The 14,944-nt window shown below is 43.7% G+C and overlaps 1 protein-coding gene across 2 annotated transcripts in view; it reads right to left on the bottom strand.

The window, feature by feature from the left end:
- Positions 1-12,104, bottom strand: part of trim71 (tripartite motif containing 71, E3 ubiquitin protein ligase) — a 37,024-nt gene extending 24,920 nt beyond the window's left edge. For both annotated transcript variants that reach the window (XM_031740141.2, XM_039605641.1), the window contains exon 1: positions 10,213-12,104. In XM_031740141.2, the coding sequence (XP_031596001.1) occupies positions 10,213-10,968 (756 nt within the window). In that variant the 5' untranslated portion in view covers positions 10,969-12,104. The remainder of the gene's footprint in view (positions 1-10,212) is intronic.
- Between the last annotated feature and the right edge of the window lie 2,840 nt (positions 12,105-14,944).

Genomic DNA, 14,944 nt, shown 5'->3' with positions numbered 1-14,944 from the left:
AAGCCAGCAAGATTTAGCAAGTTTATACTTTAATTTCATAATTCTAAAAAACAGCTGTGATCTAAACACGTTTCCTCCTGGGATTTTATTTTTCCACCAACAGTGTGTAAGAGCTCAGGTCAACAAGATTTGATCTGTGAGAAAACTCATGAACATTTTAACCCAGAATGAATCTGTTTAGGAAAAAGCATTTTAAATTTGAATTCATTTAAAACATCTTTTAAATGGAAATGGTTTCCAAAGTTCAAAAAGTGACCCACGAGTACAACAGGACTCGCTTGAATCATTTAAATAGAGACCTTCTGTTAATCTGTGTCAGCGCCTCAGGTCTGTGTGCTCTTTTCTTTAACTGCCTGTCAACACAAAGACACAGGAAAGGTCAGAGCGAAAAGGAAAATTCCTAGAAGCTGATGTCACATGTCAGTGTGCTTGAATCAAATTTGTGAAAGGCAGTTTTATTCATCAGTGGAAAAAATACAGCTTAAAGTAACCAAGTAACTAAGTAACTCACTTTATGTAATTACTATACTCAGACTGCTCATCTCTTTTTGGAAGAAAACAAAACTTCAAACACTGCTGTTAAAGATAGTTATACTGGATTTCACTTGGAAGATGTTTTTATGTAACAAAAAAAATAAAAAAATAAAAAAAAATAATAAAATATATTTCACACAATCATAAAGAGGCAAAAACAAAAAAAAAAAAACAAAACAAAACTATTTTCAGAAAGTGTGTCTGTTTAAACTTCTTAACACTTGATTATCAGTCCAGAATTGCAGCACACCCCACTGCAACACTTCAGGCAGGAGCAGACATCAGGACATAAGGTTAAGCATGTGCATGTACACACACAAAACCTTCCTTTACTAAGACATGACTTAGAGGCCACAATGTGAAGTGCAGAAAAAAAGAAAAGAAAAAAAAGCTCTCTCAGCTACAGCAGAGGTTTTTACACCAAGCAGCGTTTATGTATCAGTCATCCTTCAGTGAGCAAACTAACTTCAGCCTGCGCTGGAGTTAAATTAGGAAACTAGAGGAAGATCAGCAGAGTTACTCCACTTATGAAAGCCTAACCAGCCAGCATCAGCACTAAGCCACTTTGGTATGTTCGGGCTGGATAATCTGACAAATAACTGATCCTAACATTCCCAGCAATCCTCGGAAAGCCATCTGGCAGACAAAGGTCCTTCTATGGAAATCACAAACACCTACTCTTATCTTTTGAGAAAACGCTCTGCATATCTTGTTCACAAAGTTTCTCCCTCCCCTCTTTGTTCCCACCATCGCTCTCTCTCCTCTCCTGCTGCCATTCTCAACACCCCGCCCCCACCCCCACCGGCCGCTGCTCCGCCCTCTTGTGGCAACCCCCGTTGGCTCGCTGCCACGAACACAACATGCACACGGACACTCCTGCCGATGTTTTGAAACTCTGCCAGATACGACACGCGGAGGGCGGTGGCTGTAATCCAACGATCTGATTGGACAGCCCCGCTGAAGGAAAACAAACCCACAGTCAGCTGGCCTCCTTTGCATGAACAGCATGTGAGTGATTGTGGTGTGCTTACTGGAGCAGTGAAGCTTAAAAAATAAAATAAAATAAACTGAAGTAAGGACACAGAGACGGAGCAGATAAAAGGAATAATCGCAACAATAGAATCATGAAACGCAAGCCGGCAGAAAAGAGGAATGAAATGAAGAGGATGTAATGTGCACCAGCGTTCTGCCTCCATGCTCCATGAGCCTCAGCTCGTCACAGCCGCCTCCTCCCCTCTTTTTCTTAACATAAGGCTTCAACTGTTGTCTTGAAAGCTCATTTGATGGAAAATATTCACAACGTATTTAATAAATTCTGACACTGGTTACAAAAACACACATTAATGTTCACAGTCAGCCCGCCACCCTAGCTGCTTTTAAGCATTTACTTTGTGTACTTTTGTAGCCTGTTCTCTGCACATTACTTATGCTCTGATGCTGCCACCTTTCTTTGCACTCATGTCAACCATCACACATCACAACATCAGCCTGAAAGCTGAGAGACTCACTGTGAGTGAGGCTGCAAATAATGTCACAGTCTTCACTGCTGAAGTTACACCACCTCAATCACACGATCCCATTCTATGACTGCAGGTAAGCAGTATTTCACAGTTACTCTGCAAATGCTTTTTCCTAAACACTACGGCCATCGTTAACAGGCTTGCTGTCAGGCTGTCTGAAGTGGCAGTAAGACCTGAAGTGTGAGCTGCATCAAAAACTGGTGCACATGTTCCTCAAGCACAGAGCCATCATGCAAAAACTGAAGAAGCCCTAGCAATCACCACAAATCAGGCAATAAGCTACTGTTACGTATGAAAGGCTAAGATAGTGAAACAGATTAGCCCAAAACTACTAATATTATCAAGGTGTGGAAGCGCAAGAACAGTGCAGGATTAAGACTTATTTTTCTATTTTCTTTTAAAGCTACAGCATCCCTGCTACACATATTCTAAATATCCAATATTCAAATGACTGAAGCAAGTCTTGTGTTATTCTGAATGTTTGTGGGGTTTTTTCCTAAGTTATTTAAGTTTTCACAACAACTGTGTATATCAGCTTTTTTTCTCACTTACTGGAAAAAGAGAGCACGTTAGTCACTGATCAAATCCAGTCGGTACAGTACAAAGATCACTTCTTCATGTTAGCATCGCTTCTGTTTTGGAGGCATGGAGGAGGAGGAGGACACTTAACATATTTATGATTAATAAATGTTCTCTTTTGTTGGAAGATGAAACCTTTATTGTTGGAATGTGAGCCAGAGTCAGTAGCAAATGTGACTGGTTTGCTTTTTGTGTTGCACAACTTAGCGTTAGCACACAGTGTTTCAGTGCTGTAGTCACATTCAAGTCTAAGCCTTACTCTGTCAGAACAACTTTACTTGCACAAATGAGTTATGAGTTTTTCAGAGAAAGTGGCTCATAGAAAGCACTGGCAAAAAAGAAAAACACATCCAAAAGTAACAGAGCATGCAAACTACCGTAACTGCATCAAACACCTGCTTAAAGCTTAAAGACTAAATAAAATGAGGTGGACAAATTATGACTGGAAGCTGTGCAGTGTTACCCAAATAAAGTCAAATGTGTTAACAACACAATCCCACCGTCTGAGGTCAAATAATGGCCAATTAAAACCCCATTTGGACACAGCCACGGAGGAGGAAGTGGCAGGCTCCAGCTTTTGAATGGGTTTTAAATCCAGTTGTCAGAGAGAATGTGATAAATGCCTTCCTTTCTATCCATTAAATTTATATGGCCCAAAGTCCTCAAATGGACTTCAAAGTCAACACACACACACACACACACACACACACACACACACACACACACACACACACACACACACACACACACACACACACACACACACACACACACACACACACACACACACACACACACACACACACACACACACACACACACACACACACACACACACACACACACACACACACACACACACACACACACACACACACACACACACACACACACTTCCCTTTAGCCTACATGAAACACAGTCACAACACACAGGAAACAAGGAATGCTTTCTAATTACTAGGCACATGTTGCACATTAAAACTCTGGAAGTCCAACTTCATATAATCCAACTCTGGTGGCTGTGTGGAAACACACACACAGAAACACTAAAATCCTCTTCAGAGGATAACTACCTACAGATGGGAGATGCTCTTGGATGAAAATGCTGCCGCCACACTCGCACAGATACTTCGAGGAGCGATGAAAAGTAATCACTCGCTCTTCAACAACAACAGCTGCTACATCACGCCGAGGAGACTTTCTGCATCTATAACGTTCATCATCTCTGACACAGAACAGAGTGCTGATGGGAAAGGCAGGAGTCGACAGAGGAAATACCCGGTGTGTGTGTGAGAGAGAGAGGGGGGGGGAGAAAGAGAACCCAGAAGGTATAAACTCAAGTTACAGGAATTCCTCTGGCCTTGTATCAGCGTCAGTATTGGGTTAGGTTTCCTTACAAACATTCTGTGCTAGCGAGCTCTGGGAGAGGGGGAGTAGCGCTCAGGATCACAGAGCCGAGCATGCATGTGTTTTAAGTGATCACGTTCCTCTGCAGAACATGACAATGGTTCAGTAAAGTTTAACAAATAACAAGATGAACTGTGGGAATGCCTGACAAACGCTCCTCGCCAGTACTGACTGAGCAGATAAGACAGTATTAGTTCAAGTAATTAGTTCAACTTCACCTCATCCTTACACCGCCGCACAATTTAGGTACTCACTGCCCAGCCTCCACTTTGTGCCTGCTCTCAGGCTGCTCCACCAACCCCCGAGACTATTTGGGCGTGTGCTGCTGAAAAACCACGCACGTGCACAACCACCCACGTAGCTATGGCGACAACAATTTAATTTGAAGCACAGGGTGACATTCTGTGGGATTATCATACCATTATCCTTCTCTCAGACCGGGATCCATAAGTATTTGGGTATTGGAGGGTGACACCACAGCAAGCTGAGGGCACTCCTTCGATGTAATCCAATTTTCCATTTCTACCCCACACACCCACCCACACACACACCCACACACACAGAGAGAGAGAGCGTGGGACACTCTCTGCGCAGTCCAGATTAGGAGCAGGGGCATTTATGCTGCTAAAGTAGACCAACATATTCACTTAGCCGTCGTCTATAGTGCAGCAATACCAACGCAGCCACACCAGAAGCATTAAGAGCAATTTAAAACTCAATGAAAAGTTCTATTTCTTTTAGAGGAAGAGAATAAAGTCGCAGAAAGCCTCAGCAAGTTCACAGTTCATTAACCCAAGTTTCTCCACCATCTTCTTGACAAGAGGACAGCATACACAAAGTCACAAATTTAAATCTTTACATCCTCATTTTACATTTTATTTTTTCTTCTCATATATCAATCAATATCAGCATGCTGCAGCACTTGCTAGTTGCACACCGTATGACATTCAAGAGCAAAAAGTTGATGGACATTACTGATGCAGTAACAATGGAAAAGCAGAGCTGGCTAAAACCCAAGATACGACATCCCAGGTGGAAAATATTTTTATTACCTGACAATACTGTGCATTCCTGACTGGTAACAAGACTGCGTTCCTTCAGTTGTGAAACAGCCATGTTGTACTTTTATTTGAGGTTTTCAGCCAGAACACTATCAAGGCGGCTTTTGTGCCAGTAGTTGACAGTGCTGTGTCACTGGATATAATGCTGAGTCACTACTATTGCACTGTGATACTGCTGTTGGCACTGTTTGAGAAGATTCACACCTCAAATTAGACTGTGTGTCATCAGCGCCTGCAGCTAACTGGAAAAGGAGGATGGAAAATGCTCTTGACGTGCTCACACTTACAAGTGCTGCTGCCTGCAAACATGAATAAAATGATATTCCCTATTTTTTTTTTTATTTTAAATGATAAATAAATTTAAATAAAATGTTAATATTATCACACATTTTCTTGTAATATCAAGAATATCTGCGGTGCAGACCAGCCAACATTAGCCATTTGACGACTGATCAGTATCGTCATTTATAACAGCCGGTAGAAGTCAAGAAGAGCCGAGGGAAACACCCTTCAACCATGTTTGAGAGTTGACGTTGCACAGTTTATCCACCAGAAGGTGCTCTTCAACTTCCTTATTGGACACTATACTTTTGGAACGCCACAAAGCGCCTTTTAGAACCTACTCGGATCGACTGTTTTTCCATAACAATCGAGCATCACATGCATAATGTGCATGGTCGTCATCATAGTAACGCGGCCAAGCGTCCTGTGATGTAATTAGTATATAACGCGAACGTGACAACAAAGGTGGATGTTGAGGCGATGATATACCTGCTGCTCAGTCTGTGGCTTTTCGTCACTGTGGTGTTGTTTTTGTAGCCATTTCCTTTGTTGCTGGGTTTCAAAAAAAGGCTGTTTTGATTTTTGTGAACAATACTTATCAAGTATGCATGGACCGGTCTATCACATCTCATACCATGTGCCAGCTTCCTTTATGGCCTACAGAGCTTCGTCTCCAATCTACATCTCTTCACTGGCAGTTCCACCAGTTGGCAATCAAATCAAAGCTGTAGCCAAATGACCTTAAACGAATTAACTGTAGATTAAACCAGTAGGGTAAATATGCAAATGGCAAGAAAACTCAAGCCAAAGAATTAACATTCATTATACAGATTCTTTAAAGGGGGAGGGGGTTGGCTTTCTCCATTACAGCTAATGAGGTTAAACATGAGTGAGGGTTTCAGCACGTCTCTCCAACACCATCACATCTTTCCTTACAACACTTGAAGAGGCTGAAAAACCTGATCATGCTCACCGAGTATGAACAGACAGGATTCCCGCTGCACGTCAGCAGCTGCGAGTACAAACAGTCGAAATAAGAAGCGTCATCTGATGATTTCATCAGCTGCTAACAATTAACACCACACCTTTACACGTCTGCAGACTGCACTGCATACATACGGTATCATTTCTTTTAGTGTTTCTCCAAACCAAACCGCTGCCTGAAACAGTGTGTTTCAGAATGTTTTTTGGGAGAGTTTTGATAATATGTGCTGAACTTCCAAAGTCCTTCTGGAGGCAGGTTTTGCCTCTTAATGGCCATCTTGAATCTTAGAACAGCTCAAAACAGTACCTCAGTGGGCTTAACTCTTCAGATGGAACAGCTCCTAGAAAAACTCTCGAGGGCCCTCGCAGACCAAGCCAGCCTCGAAGAACTAGCCCAGACAAAAGCCGCACATAACACCTCTCGACTTCTGCTAAGAGTTACACCTGAATACACACAGAGCCTACAGCTGATGGCCAGCTGACCGCCAGACAAACATGAATATCTGGACTTACGTGAGAAGGAGCAACTAGTCAGAATATATTCTGCAGACGGACAAGCAGAAAACCTTAATTGCTCTAGCACATGTCTATTTATAAAGGATACTAAAAGGATAATTCAAATAAAAAGCCCCATGATCAGTAACCAGCTCCCATGATCCACACAATTACAGTACATAAACATCTGATTAAAACTTTGCTGTATAAGAGTATTAAGAGGCCTTTTCATTCTCACACCCAGAACTGTACGAGACTATTTGTGGTATATGACGAAGCTATACTGACTCACTGTGCACAAGTGAAGCCGTAAACATCAGTAACTGGATGACAGAAAAGAGATGTGAAATTTATCACTTCAGTGATTAAATCAAATGATCTCCTATTGATACTTTGCTGCCAGATATTGAAATCATGTTGTCACGCTTAAAAGGTTACCAACTCTTAATAGATCAGCAATGAAAATATGGAGCAAAGTAACCAATCCCCTATCTGAGACAACCTAAGAAATTGACTTTCACATGGGTTTTTTATGAATAAATGTGTAAACTGTAATGCAGACTAGTATACAGGATTTAGTAGAACACAAGAAACCGATTTTAATTTTGATGAGTAAATATCAAATTGTTTCCCCCGTCAGTCAGAAAGACTAGGCAGTTGATGAAAGTTTAACATATGATGGACACAGTCCTGGATGCTGGACAATGTCTCAGCTTTCTCAATGCTTGTAGGCAAAGAAAGACTGGCCTGCTCCTGTGTCATTCCCTCCCCCAGGGCTGAAGCTGTGAGTAAGTGAATGGGAAATGAAGCCCTTACTGGAAAACTGAACCCACCTACTTACTGGCAGTGGACAGGGGGTATGTGGGGGTAGGGGTTATTTAAAAAAAAAAAAAAAACTTAAATTGGAAATTTGAACTGGGCTTTAGTGATTAGTTGAGTTACGTTTTTAACACTGCCCCGTTTACTTAAATTTCATACATTTTAACGAACACCAGGTAACTGAACCCCACTCACGCCAGTAAACAGTAAAAGTAAAGCAAGAGAAAGCTGTGCTAAACAGCGCTAATGGTGAGGAGGCAAAGTCGTTAAACTGAAAACTTTACCCGTGTTGTTACATTAAAGTTGGTTCAGTGTTGGCAAAACAAAATGGCCCCCACCCCCCACACACACTCTACTTTAACGCTGTTCACTTGTATCCATTGAGGCACACATGACTTTCCTAACATCTGCTTCAAACAGAGAGGTTTAAGGCTGTTTGTTCTCCTTCTTACCCTTCACAAGCCTCCGCCTTGTGGGTGCTTTAAGGCTGAGCACTTAACACACCCTGAGGAGTTTGAGCACTAATGACAGGCTTTCCTCTTAGGTATCTGGGGGGCTCAGACACTGCATGTAGAGGGGGAGCATTTTCAGGCTGTTTTTTCAATCATCTGTGACAGCCACCATTTCTCCCTGCTTGTCATGGATTTATTTCCTGTGAGGCACTAACACACAGCACAGGAGCCTTCATCACCTCCGGCAAATTAAACTGGGCTAACCAAACACTACTCCAGGTTTCTAAAAGGCACCAACAGCACAAATACAGCTGATATGTGCAGGTCATTGGCTCAAATTAGGCAAGGCGAGAACTAGGAAAACAGCCACGCCCCCAACTTTAAGCCTTAGCAAATTGTAAACATCACCCCTCCTACATTTGTTATTAAGGGTTAAATCACTCATAGAGACCAAACATGTGTTTTAAGCCAGACAGCTAACAGGTTTATATTTGCTCTAAAGTCAGGCATTTTAACATGAGACTCTGAAGAGAGACTCATTTTTGGAGCCGGCCTCAAGTGGCCAATCAAGGAACTGCAGGGTTTTTTGGGCAGCGAGGTTGCCACTTGCAAACCAATAGCTAGCTCAACAAGGTGCAAACTGAACAATTTTTTCGTGTTTGACATGATGGTAGATTTGTGTGCGTTTTGCTCATAAAAAGGTTAATCTTGGAAACAGTCCCCAATGCATTTCTGTTCATAAACAAATTCACAATTAGCGCACAGATACTGGCCTTATAGACCGATATTGACAAATAACCTTTACTGATGTTAGCAGCCGATATTAATCTTGCATCACATCAAACCTGTATTAGTTAAAACTTGTCTCATGGCAAGTTCAAACAATAAAACAAGTCAGTTACTTTTGTTATTAAACAAATCGGCAGTAAATGATGACAAAAATAAAGGAAAAGACATCACCATCACCTTCTGGCTGAATAGTAATTTTTAAAACAATTTGCTTCAGTTTAGAACAAAGCAAATAGCCGTCTGGTCATGAAACTGCACATTTTCATAAAGTCAGACCCTTTCTTTACTTCTCAGCGTTGTATTCTCAGGGTGCACAGCGAGCCTTTAAGTCATTGCAAGGTTCTGTTAACAATGAATGGCATCCTGCAGCGTCTGCAGCATTTAACTGCTGGGACAAGGCTACACATGCTGCTGCAACTTAAAAGATTGATGTGCAACCCATGTCTGTTATTGGTTATGTGAAAAAGTTAGCTCTGCTTTAACATTTGCAGTCGATTATTCTGTTTGATTAAGTGACTTATTAGAATGCAGGTAAATGTACCGGGTGATATTTTGCACTGGTCCGCATCTGGTGACCACACTCGATCGACTGGTTTGCTGACCTGCTCGGGCAAAACTGTTTTGTTTCTGGAAAGTGCGGCGAGAACTATCTGGAAGCAACTCAACAGAAACCAGAAGTGGGTCAAAAATGACATTCCAAGACCTCCTGCTGGTGCTATTTGTTATTCTTCCTCACCATATGACTCTACCAAGAAAAAGCTGTTTTCCTGTTTGACGGGCCTTTGTAGTTGTGCCCAGATCACACAGCGCACAAGGAGAGAATTCCAACTTGTCTTTCCCATTACCAGAGCAAAGGTAGATCTCCACAGCATGTCCAATGCCAAGAACTTCTAACAGTCAGAGAAACATGTGTGCACTTACTACAGGGGCCTCTGTCTGCCCTGAATGGATGGTGTGGTACAGATTAACCAGACTCTGCGTGTGTCTGTGTGCACACACACACACACACACACACACACACACACACGCACACAGAGCCTGTGTGCGTGTGTGTGTGAAAATCCAGCTTAACACACGTGCCTGTTCATCTCCAGGGAACTAGGTGAAGAGCCACTCAGCTCCCTTTGAACCCAAGGCCATATGGCCCCCCAGTATGACTCCATACTACATACATAATGCTATTACACTATAAGAGCATATGTGAACGTGTGCGTGAGACTAAAAACTAGCAAGTATCTAGAATTTACTGGTACTATGAATGAGTGTTTGTCCTCCCCAGTGGTGGTTTACCTCGCTGTCGTGGTGCTGGCAGTAGCTCATGCGATCCTGGAACAGGGACAGCAGTGCAAAGTTGTTCTGCAGGGATTGGGCGAGGGAGACGGACATCCCCGGCTGGCTGGCGTTGCTGTTAGTGTTGACCCTGCTCAGGTGGAGGTTCTCTCCCAGGCGCTCGATGAAGTGGTCTTTGGTGAGTCGCACCCGCTGGTGTGCTCGCACGCAGTTGTCACACAGGTACTCCTGGCAGTCGAGGCAGTGGGATGTGGCCAGGTTCTCCTCGTCGCAGGAGCTGCACTGAGGCTCTCCCAGGTGGTGCGAGTGCAAGAGGCTTCCACGCGATGGATGACTGAAGCCAGAGGAGCCTCCACCCAGACCTCCCCGGGAGTGGTGGTGGTGGTGGTGATGGTGGCCATTCTTGTTCTGGATCTGCTCCTCTGAGCTCACCACCACATCCAGCAGGTTGCTGAAGAGGAAATTGGAGGAAGGCAGGGAGTCCACTCCGGCCTCTGAGATGGACACCTTCTGGTCGCAGGTGGGGCACCGCAGCTTCAGCGGGTCCCCGGGACTGCGCTGTCCCTCCAGGCACTGCCTGCAGAAGGCGTGCAGGCAGGGCAGAACATGGAGCCTCTTGGTGGTTTGGCTGGAGGAGGACGAGGTGTGAGATGAAGACGATGAGGTAGAAGAGCTGGAGGAAATGGGAGCAGAGGAGCCGCACAGCTCCTTGCAGAGCGGGCACGTCTGCAGGTCCGAGTCGGGAAACGAAGCCATCTGCAGCGTCACCAAAACTGGGCTCAGTTTACGAGGCTGAGGTATTCATTTGGGGACACATCAGCCCGTTTGGGGTGTGTAGATAATTATCTCTCCACGTATATGTGGTGTTTGAGGTAGATTCAACGATTTAAAAAATGAAAAAGGAAGAAAGATTTGCCACAAAAAAAACCCCAAAAACAAAACGAGGAGGTAGCCACTCATTCAAAAAGTTTTTAAAACAGTTGTGAGATTAGAGAAAAAAAAATCAGAATACTTAAATCAGTTGTGTAAGGCGTTTTTTTCTCTCTCTTTAGCAGAACCGACAGTCCTCCTTTTAAATACAGCATTCAGTGGGGCAACAGACGATGTTGGTGCTTCCGTGGAGAAAAATAGTGCGATGCTGTTCGGGATAGCTCATAAAATAAACCCGAAAATGGAAAGATACTGCGTCGGCTGGGGGGCTCGGTCTCTCCTCCCCCACCAGCTCGGCAACATGACTACAGGACTGAGAGCTACAAAGCAGCACCCGGACGAGTAGCTACCTGATTTTTCCCTTTACTTCTCCGTTATCTCTAAGCCTCCAAATTCAGACCGGTGTTGCTGACCGTCGGGATCCGTTCAGCCGGCCAACGGTCGTATGGTTGTCGCAGCGCGAGCCTTGGACCGCGAGAGCTTAAATTATTCATCAAAGCAAGGGTATCATAGTGTGCCTCTGGTCACCGAGGGTTCACCAACAACCACAGCGAGCCTCCAACAAAGCCAAACCACAAGACAGCGCGTCTATCCCCAGTGTGGGAGAATTCACCGGCCCACCTTGTGAGGAGGCCCTCTTCCAGCTCACCTTTCCCCGTCTGCTGGTCTCTCCCTCCGGGCTCTCTGCGTGGAGGAATGCGTACGGTTTACCCCCCGGCTCGGTGTATGGGGGTGGGTGTGGGAACGGTGCCTTACAACCAGGTGAAACTCGGTCCAGCGACAGTTTGGACCTTTAATGTGCTGCTGCTTTTTCTTTCATTCTCGGGTGAATTAAAAAAAATCAAATTAAAAACAAGCTGTGCGCTCTCATGTGCGCGTGCTGCTGGGCTTGCAGCTCCTCGAGCTGCTCTTATCGGACTGAGGAGAAATGGAGCCAGCTACTTCCGCCCTAGGGGAGGAGAGAAGGGTGTGCGCCAAACGCACGCTCCCGATAGCTGGTGTGTGGTCACGTACGCGTGAGTGCGAAGTTATAGGGATTCGCTGTCATCAATTTACCTTTCCTTCAGAATATACTGCGCGTAAATTTTATTATAAAAGAGTTTTGTTGTTGTTTTTAGTTTAGACTAGCTAATGGCTGCCGAAGTCGAGAATCTGGGCCTGAAAATGTCAATATTACTTAGTAACCTCAATGGTGTTCTTATACATCGCACGAAATATCACGATCATCGCGTACTGACGATAACTGTAAGGTCGGGGGTTCGAACCCTGCCTGGTCCAAGATGTAATTCAAATTGTCCTCGGGTGAGATATTAGCGCTGTGCAATACCCCACATTTTGATATTGATCTGTTCCCAAGTGAATACACGGTCAGTATTGCTCATACCAATACCGATACTTTTAATTTACAAACCATCTTATGTAGGGGAGAGGAGTGTGTCATATTTTAAAGACCTCTAAATCACTGTGATTTTTAAATTCAACCATAATTAGTTAATACAGCAAAACAAACTCAACTTTTCGTGTATTTTTAAATTGTTTTTTGGGGGGAGGCTATATTGTGCATGTTTGAGATTTCTTTTTCACTTCCAAAAAAATAACTAATTTCACACAATTCAGTAGGCTGCATGCTGAGCTTAGAGGACAGAAACAAAGCATTAATCATATCATGCTAGTGTTGAACCGACATCCATACCGTCGATATTTTGATCAGTCTATACAAGATACTGAATCCTGAGTTCTCCCGACGCATCTCTGTATGTGGATGATGGATGGATAGATGTTTTACAGATGTGGTTACAGACTCTCTCGCCACCTCTACGCATGTGTGCATGTTTTTGAGTTGTTGTTTTTTTTTGTTTGTTTGTTTTTTAGTTTAATCCATTTTATCAAACAAAGAATTTTCTGTTTTCTCTAAAATAACAGGAGATGCTCTGCTAAGCTAATGCCACAGGGTTCACCAACACAGGGGTGTGGCTAAAGTGGGCTAAAGGGTGGCATCCACCCTCAGTTTTGTCATATCAAAGCAGCCATGGGTGGAAATGATCAAAGTGAGAGAACATTGCTCTCAACTGTCCACGAAGCACGATGCATTACACTGTTCCTCGAATAAGCTACTGCAGGCACAGCAGATGATCGCTCGTGGCGCTGACTGCAGAATCAGTGTATTCTTTAAAGCTGAAGAAAAATTCAGATGACACGGGCCAAAGTGCAAAGGGTTGTTGTGAGAGACTGAAGAAGGCGCTCATTAAGACCACTGCTCTGAGTGAAAATGAGTCAGACAAACAGCCCTCTGTTAGGGTGCCATCCTGGAATGACACATGCACAGGCGCCCATTTTCCTGCTCGCTGTATCATCTGACTCAGTGATCTCTTGACAGTGTTCACATAAAGTGCCATCTCTACAGATATTCATAGTCCACAGACACGTGAGGGCTTATTTTGACTCTCTCATAGTTGAAGACATATCTCCGTATTACTTGAGCGTCTCTCGAAATGAAGTTCTAGAAAGGCAGTGAAGTTTGTGGGTTGATAAGTGATTTCACCATTACATACTGACATACTGCAAGAAACCGAGGGGTACTCCACTTGCCTTTATAAATGGCAGCATTTGTCTCATGGCTGACCCCACCTTAGAACAATACTTCCCCCTGGTGGCTATGAAGCTCTGCCACACCTTCACACTGCCGTTTAATCACTGCAGAGTAAACACACATGCAGTGAACGTCAGCAGGTAAAGAAAGGGAAAAGGGCGGGGGGGGGGTGGTCACAGCAAAGTGCCAAATGAGCCATCTGGACAGTATTGATGTATGCTCAACCATCCAGGTAAGGAAATCCCAAAAAGTGGATTCTGCTCATCTGGATGAAGAGTTTTCAGTGGGAGAAACCTTTCGTCACTCATCCAAGTGACTTCTTCAGTCTCAGCTGAATGCAGGTTTCACCCACCTTATAAACAGTACATTTGCATAATAACTGAAAAAAGCACCACTGAATGAAAAATGGGCTGGGAGGTCAGTTTTTGATCATTTATATGCAAATTGTCTTGACCTTTGATCGCTGGCCATGAGTACCACTGAAGAAGTGGAAAAAAGGGCTCTGTTATCCTGCCCTGAAACACCAAGTCATTGGTTCAGGTATGTGATGACACCTGGGTGAAAATCAAATCTCAAGACGTACCACAGTTCACTGATCACAGTAACTCAGTGGACCACCGCATGAAGTTCATGAGGAAGGATATTAAAAATGACAGGTTAGCCTTCTTAGACTGTGAGATTTCCATCAGTAATTGGGGAAATTAAAAAGTTGACGTGTACTGTAAACCAATGCATATGGATGAGAATTTAAGGTTTGACTCTCATCATCTGCTGGAGCTCCAACTGGGTGACATTAAGACGCTACAACACTGATCGAACACCATCCCCACAGAAACAGCGGCCAAATGTATATTATACATTTGTTTTGTATAATATTGAGAGAGGAGGAGGACAACTGCTCCCTGAGCGAAACCCTTTAGTGATCCTTCACAGAACAGCTGAGAAACATTTTCACTAAACACCAGTCTCTGTGGCTTTCAAACCCACGTGTCAGCAAATGTGTTTATTTTATGGTCTGCTCATGTCAAAGTTCGCCATCTAGTGGGTGAATAGCAGAAGCACCACGTAAGGGCTACAGCAGAGCTTTACTCCAAGCACTCTCAAGGGAAAGTCAAGTCTGTAAGCTCTGGATAGAAGCAACTACATTACATTATATTATTTAGCTGTTCTGCCACAAAGTAAAAAAAAAAATCAAATAAAAATCTCACCACA

Source organism: Oreochromis aureus, linkage group 22, assembly GCF_013358895.1.
Source record: "Oreochromis aureus strain Israel breed Guangdong linkage group 22, ZZ_aureus, whole genome shotgun sequence".
NCBI lineage: Eukaryota > Metazoa > Chordata > Actinopteri > Cichliformes > Cichlidae > Oreochromis > Oreochromis aureus.
The sequence above is the reverse complement of the archived record's forward strand: the minus strand, read 5'-3'. Positions and strand labels throughout refer to the sequence as shown.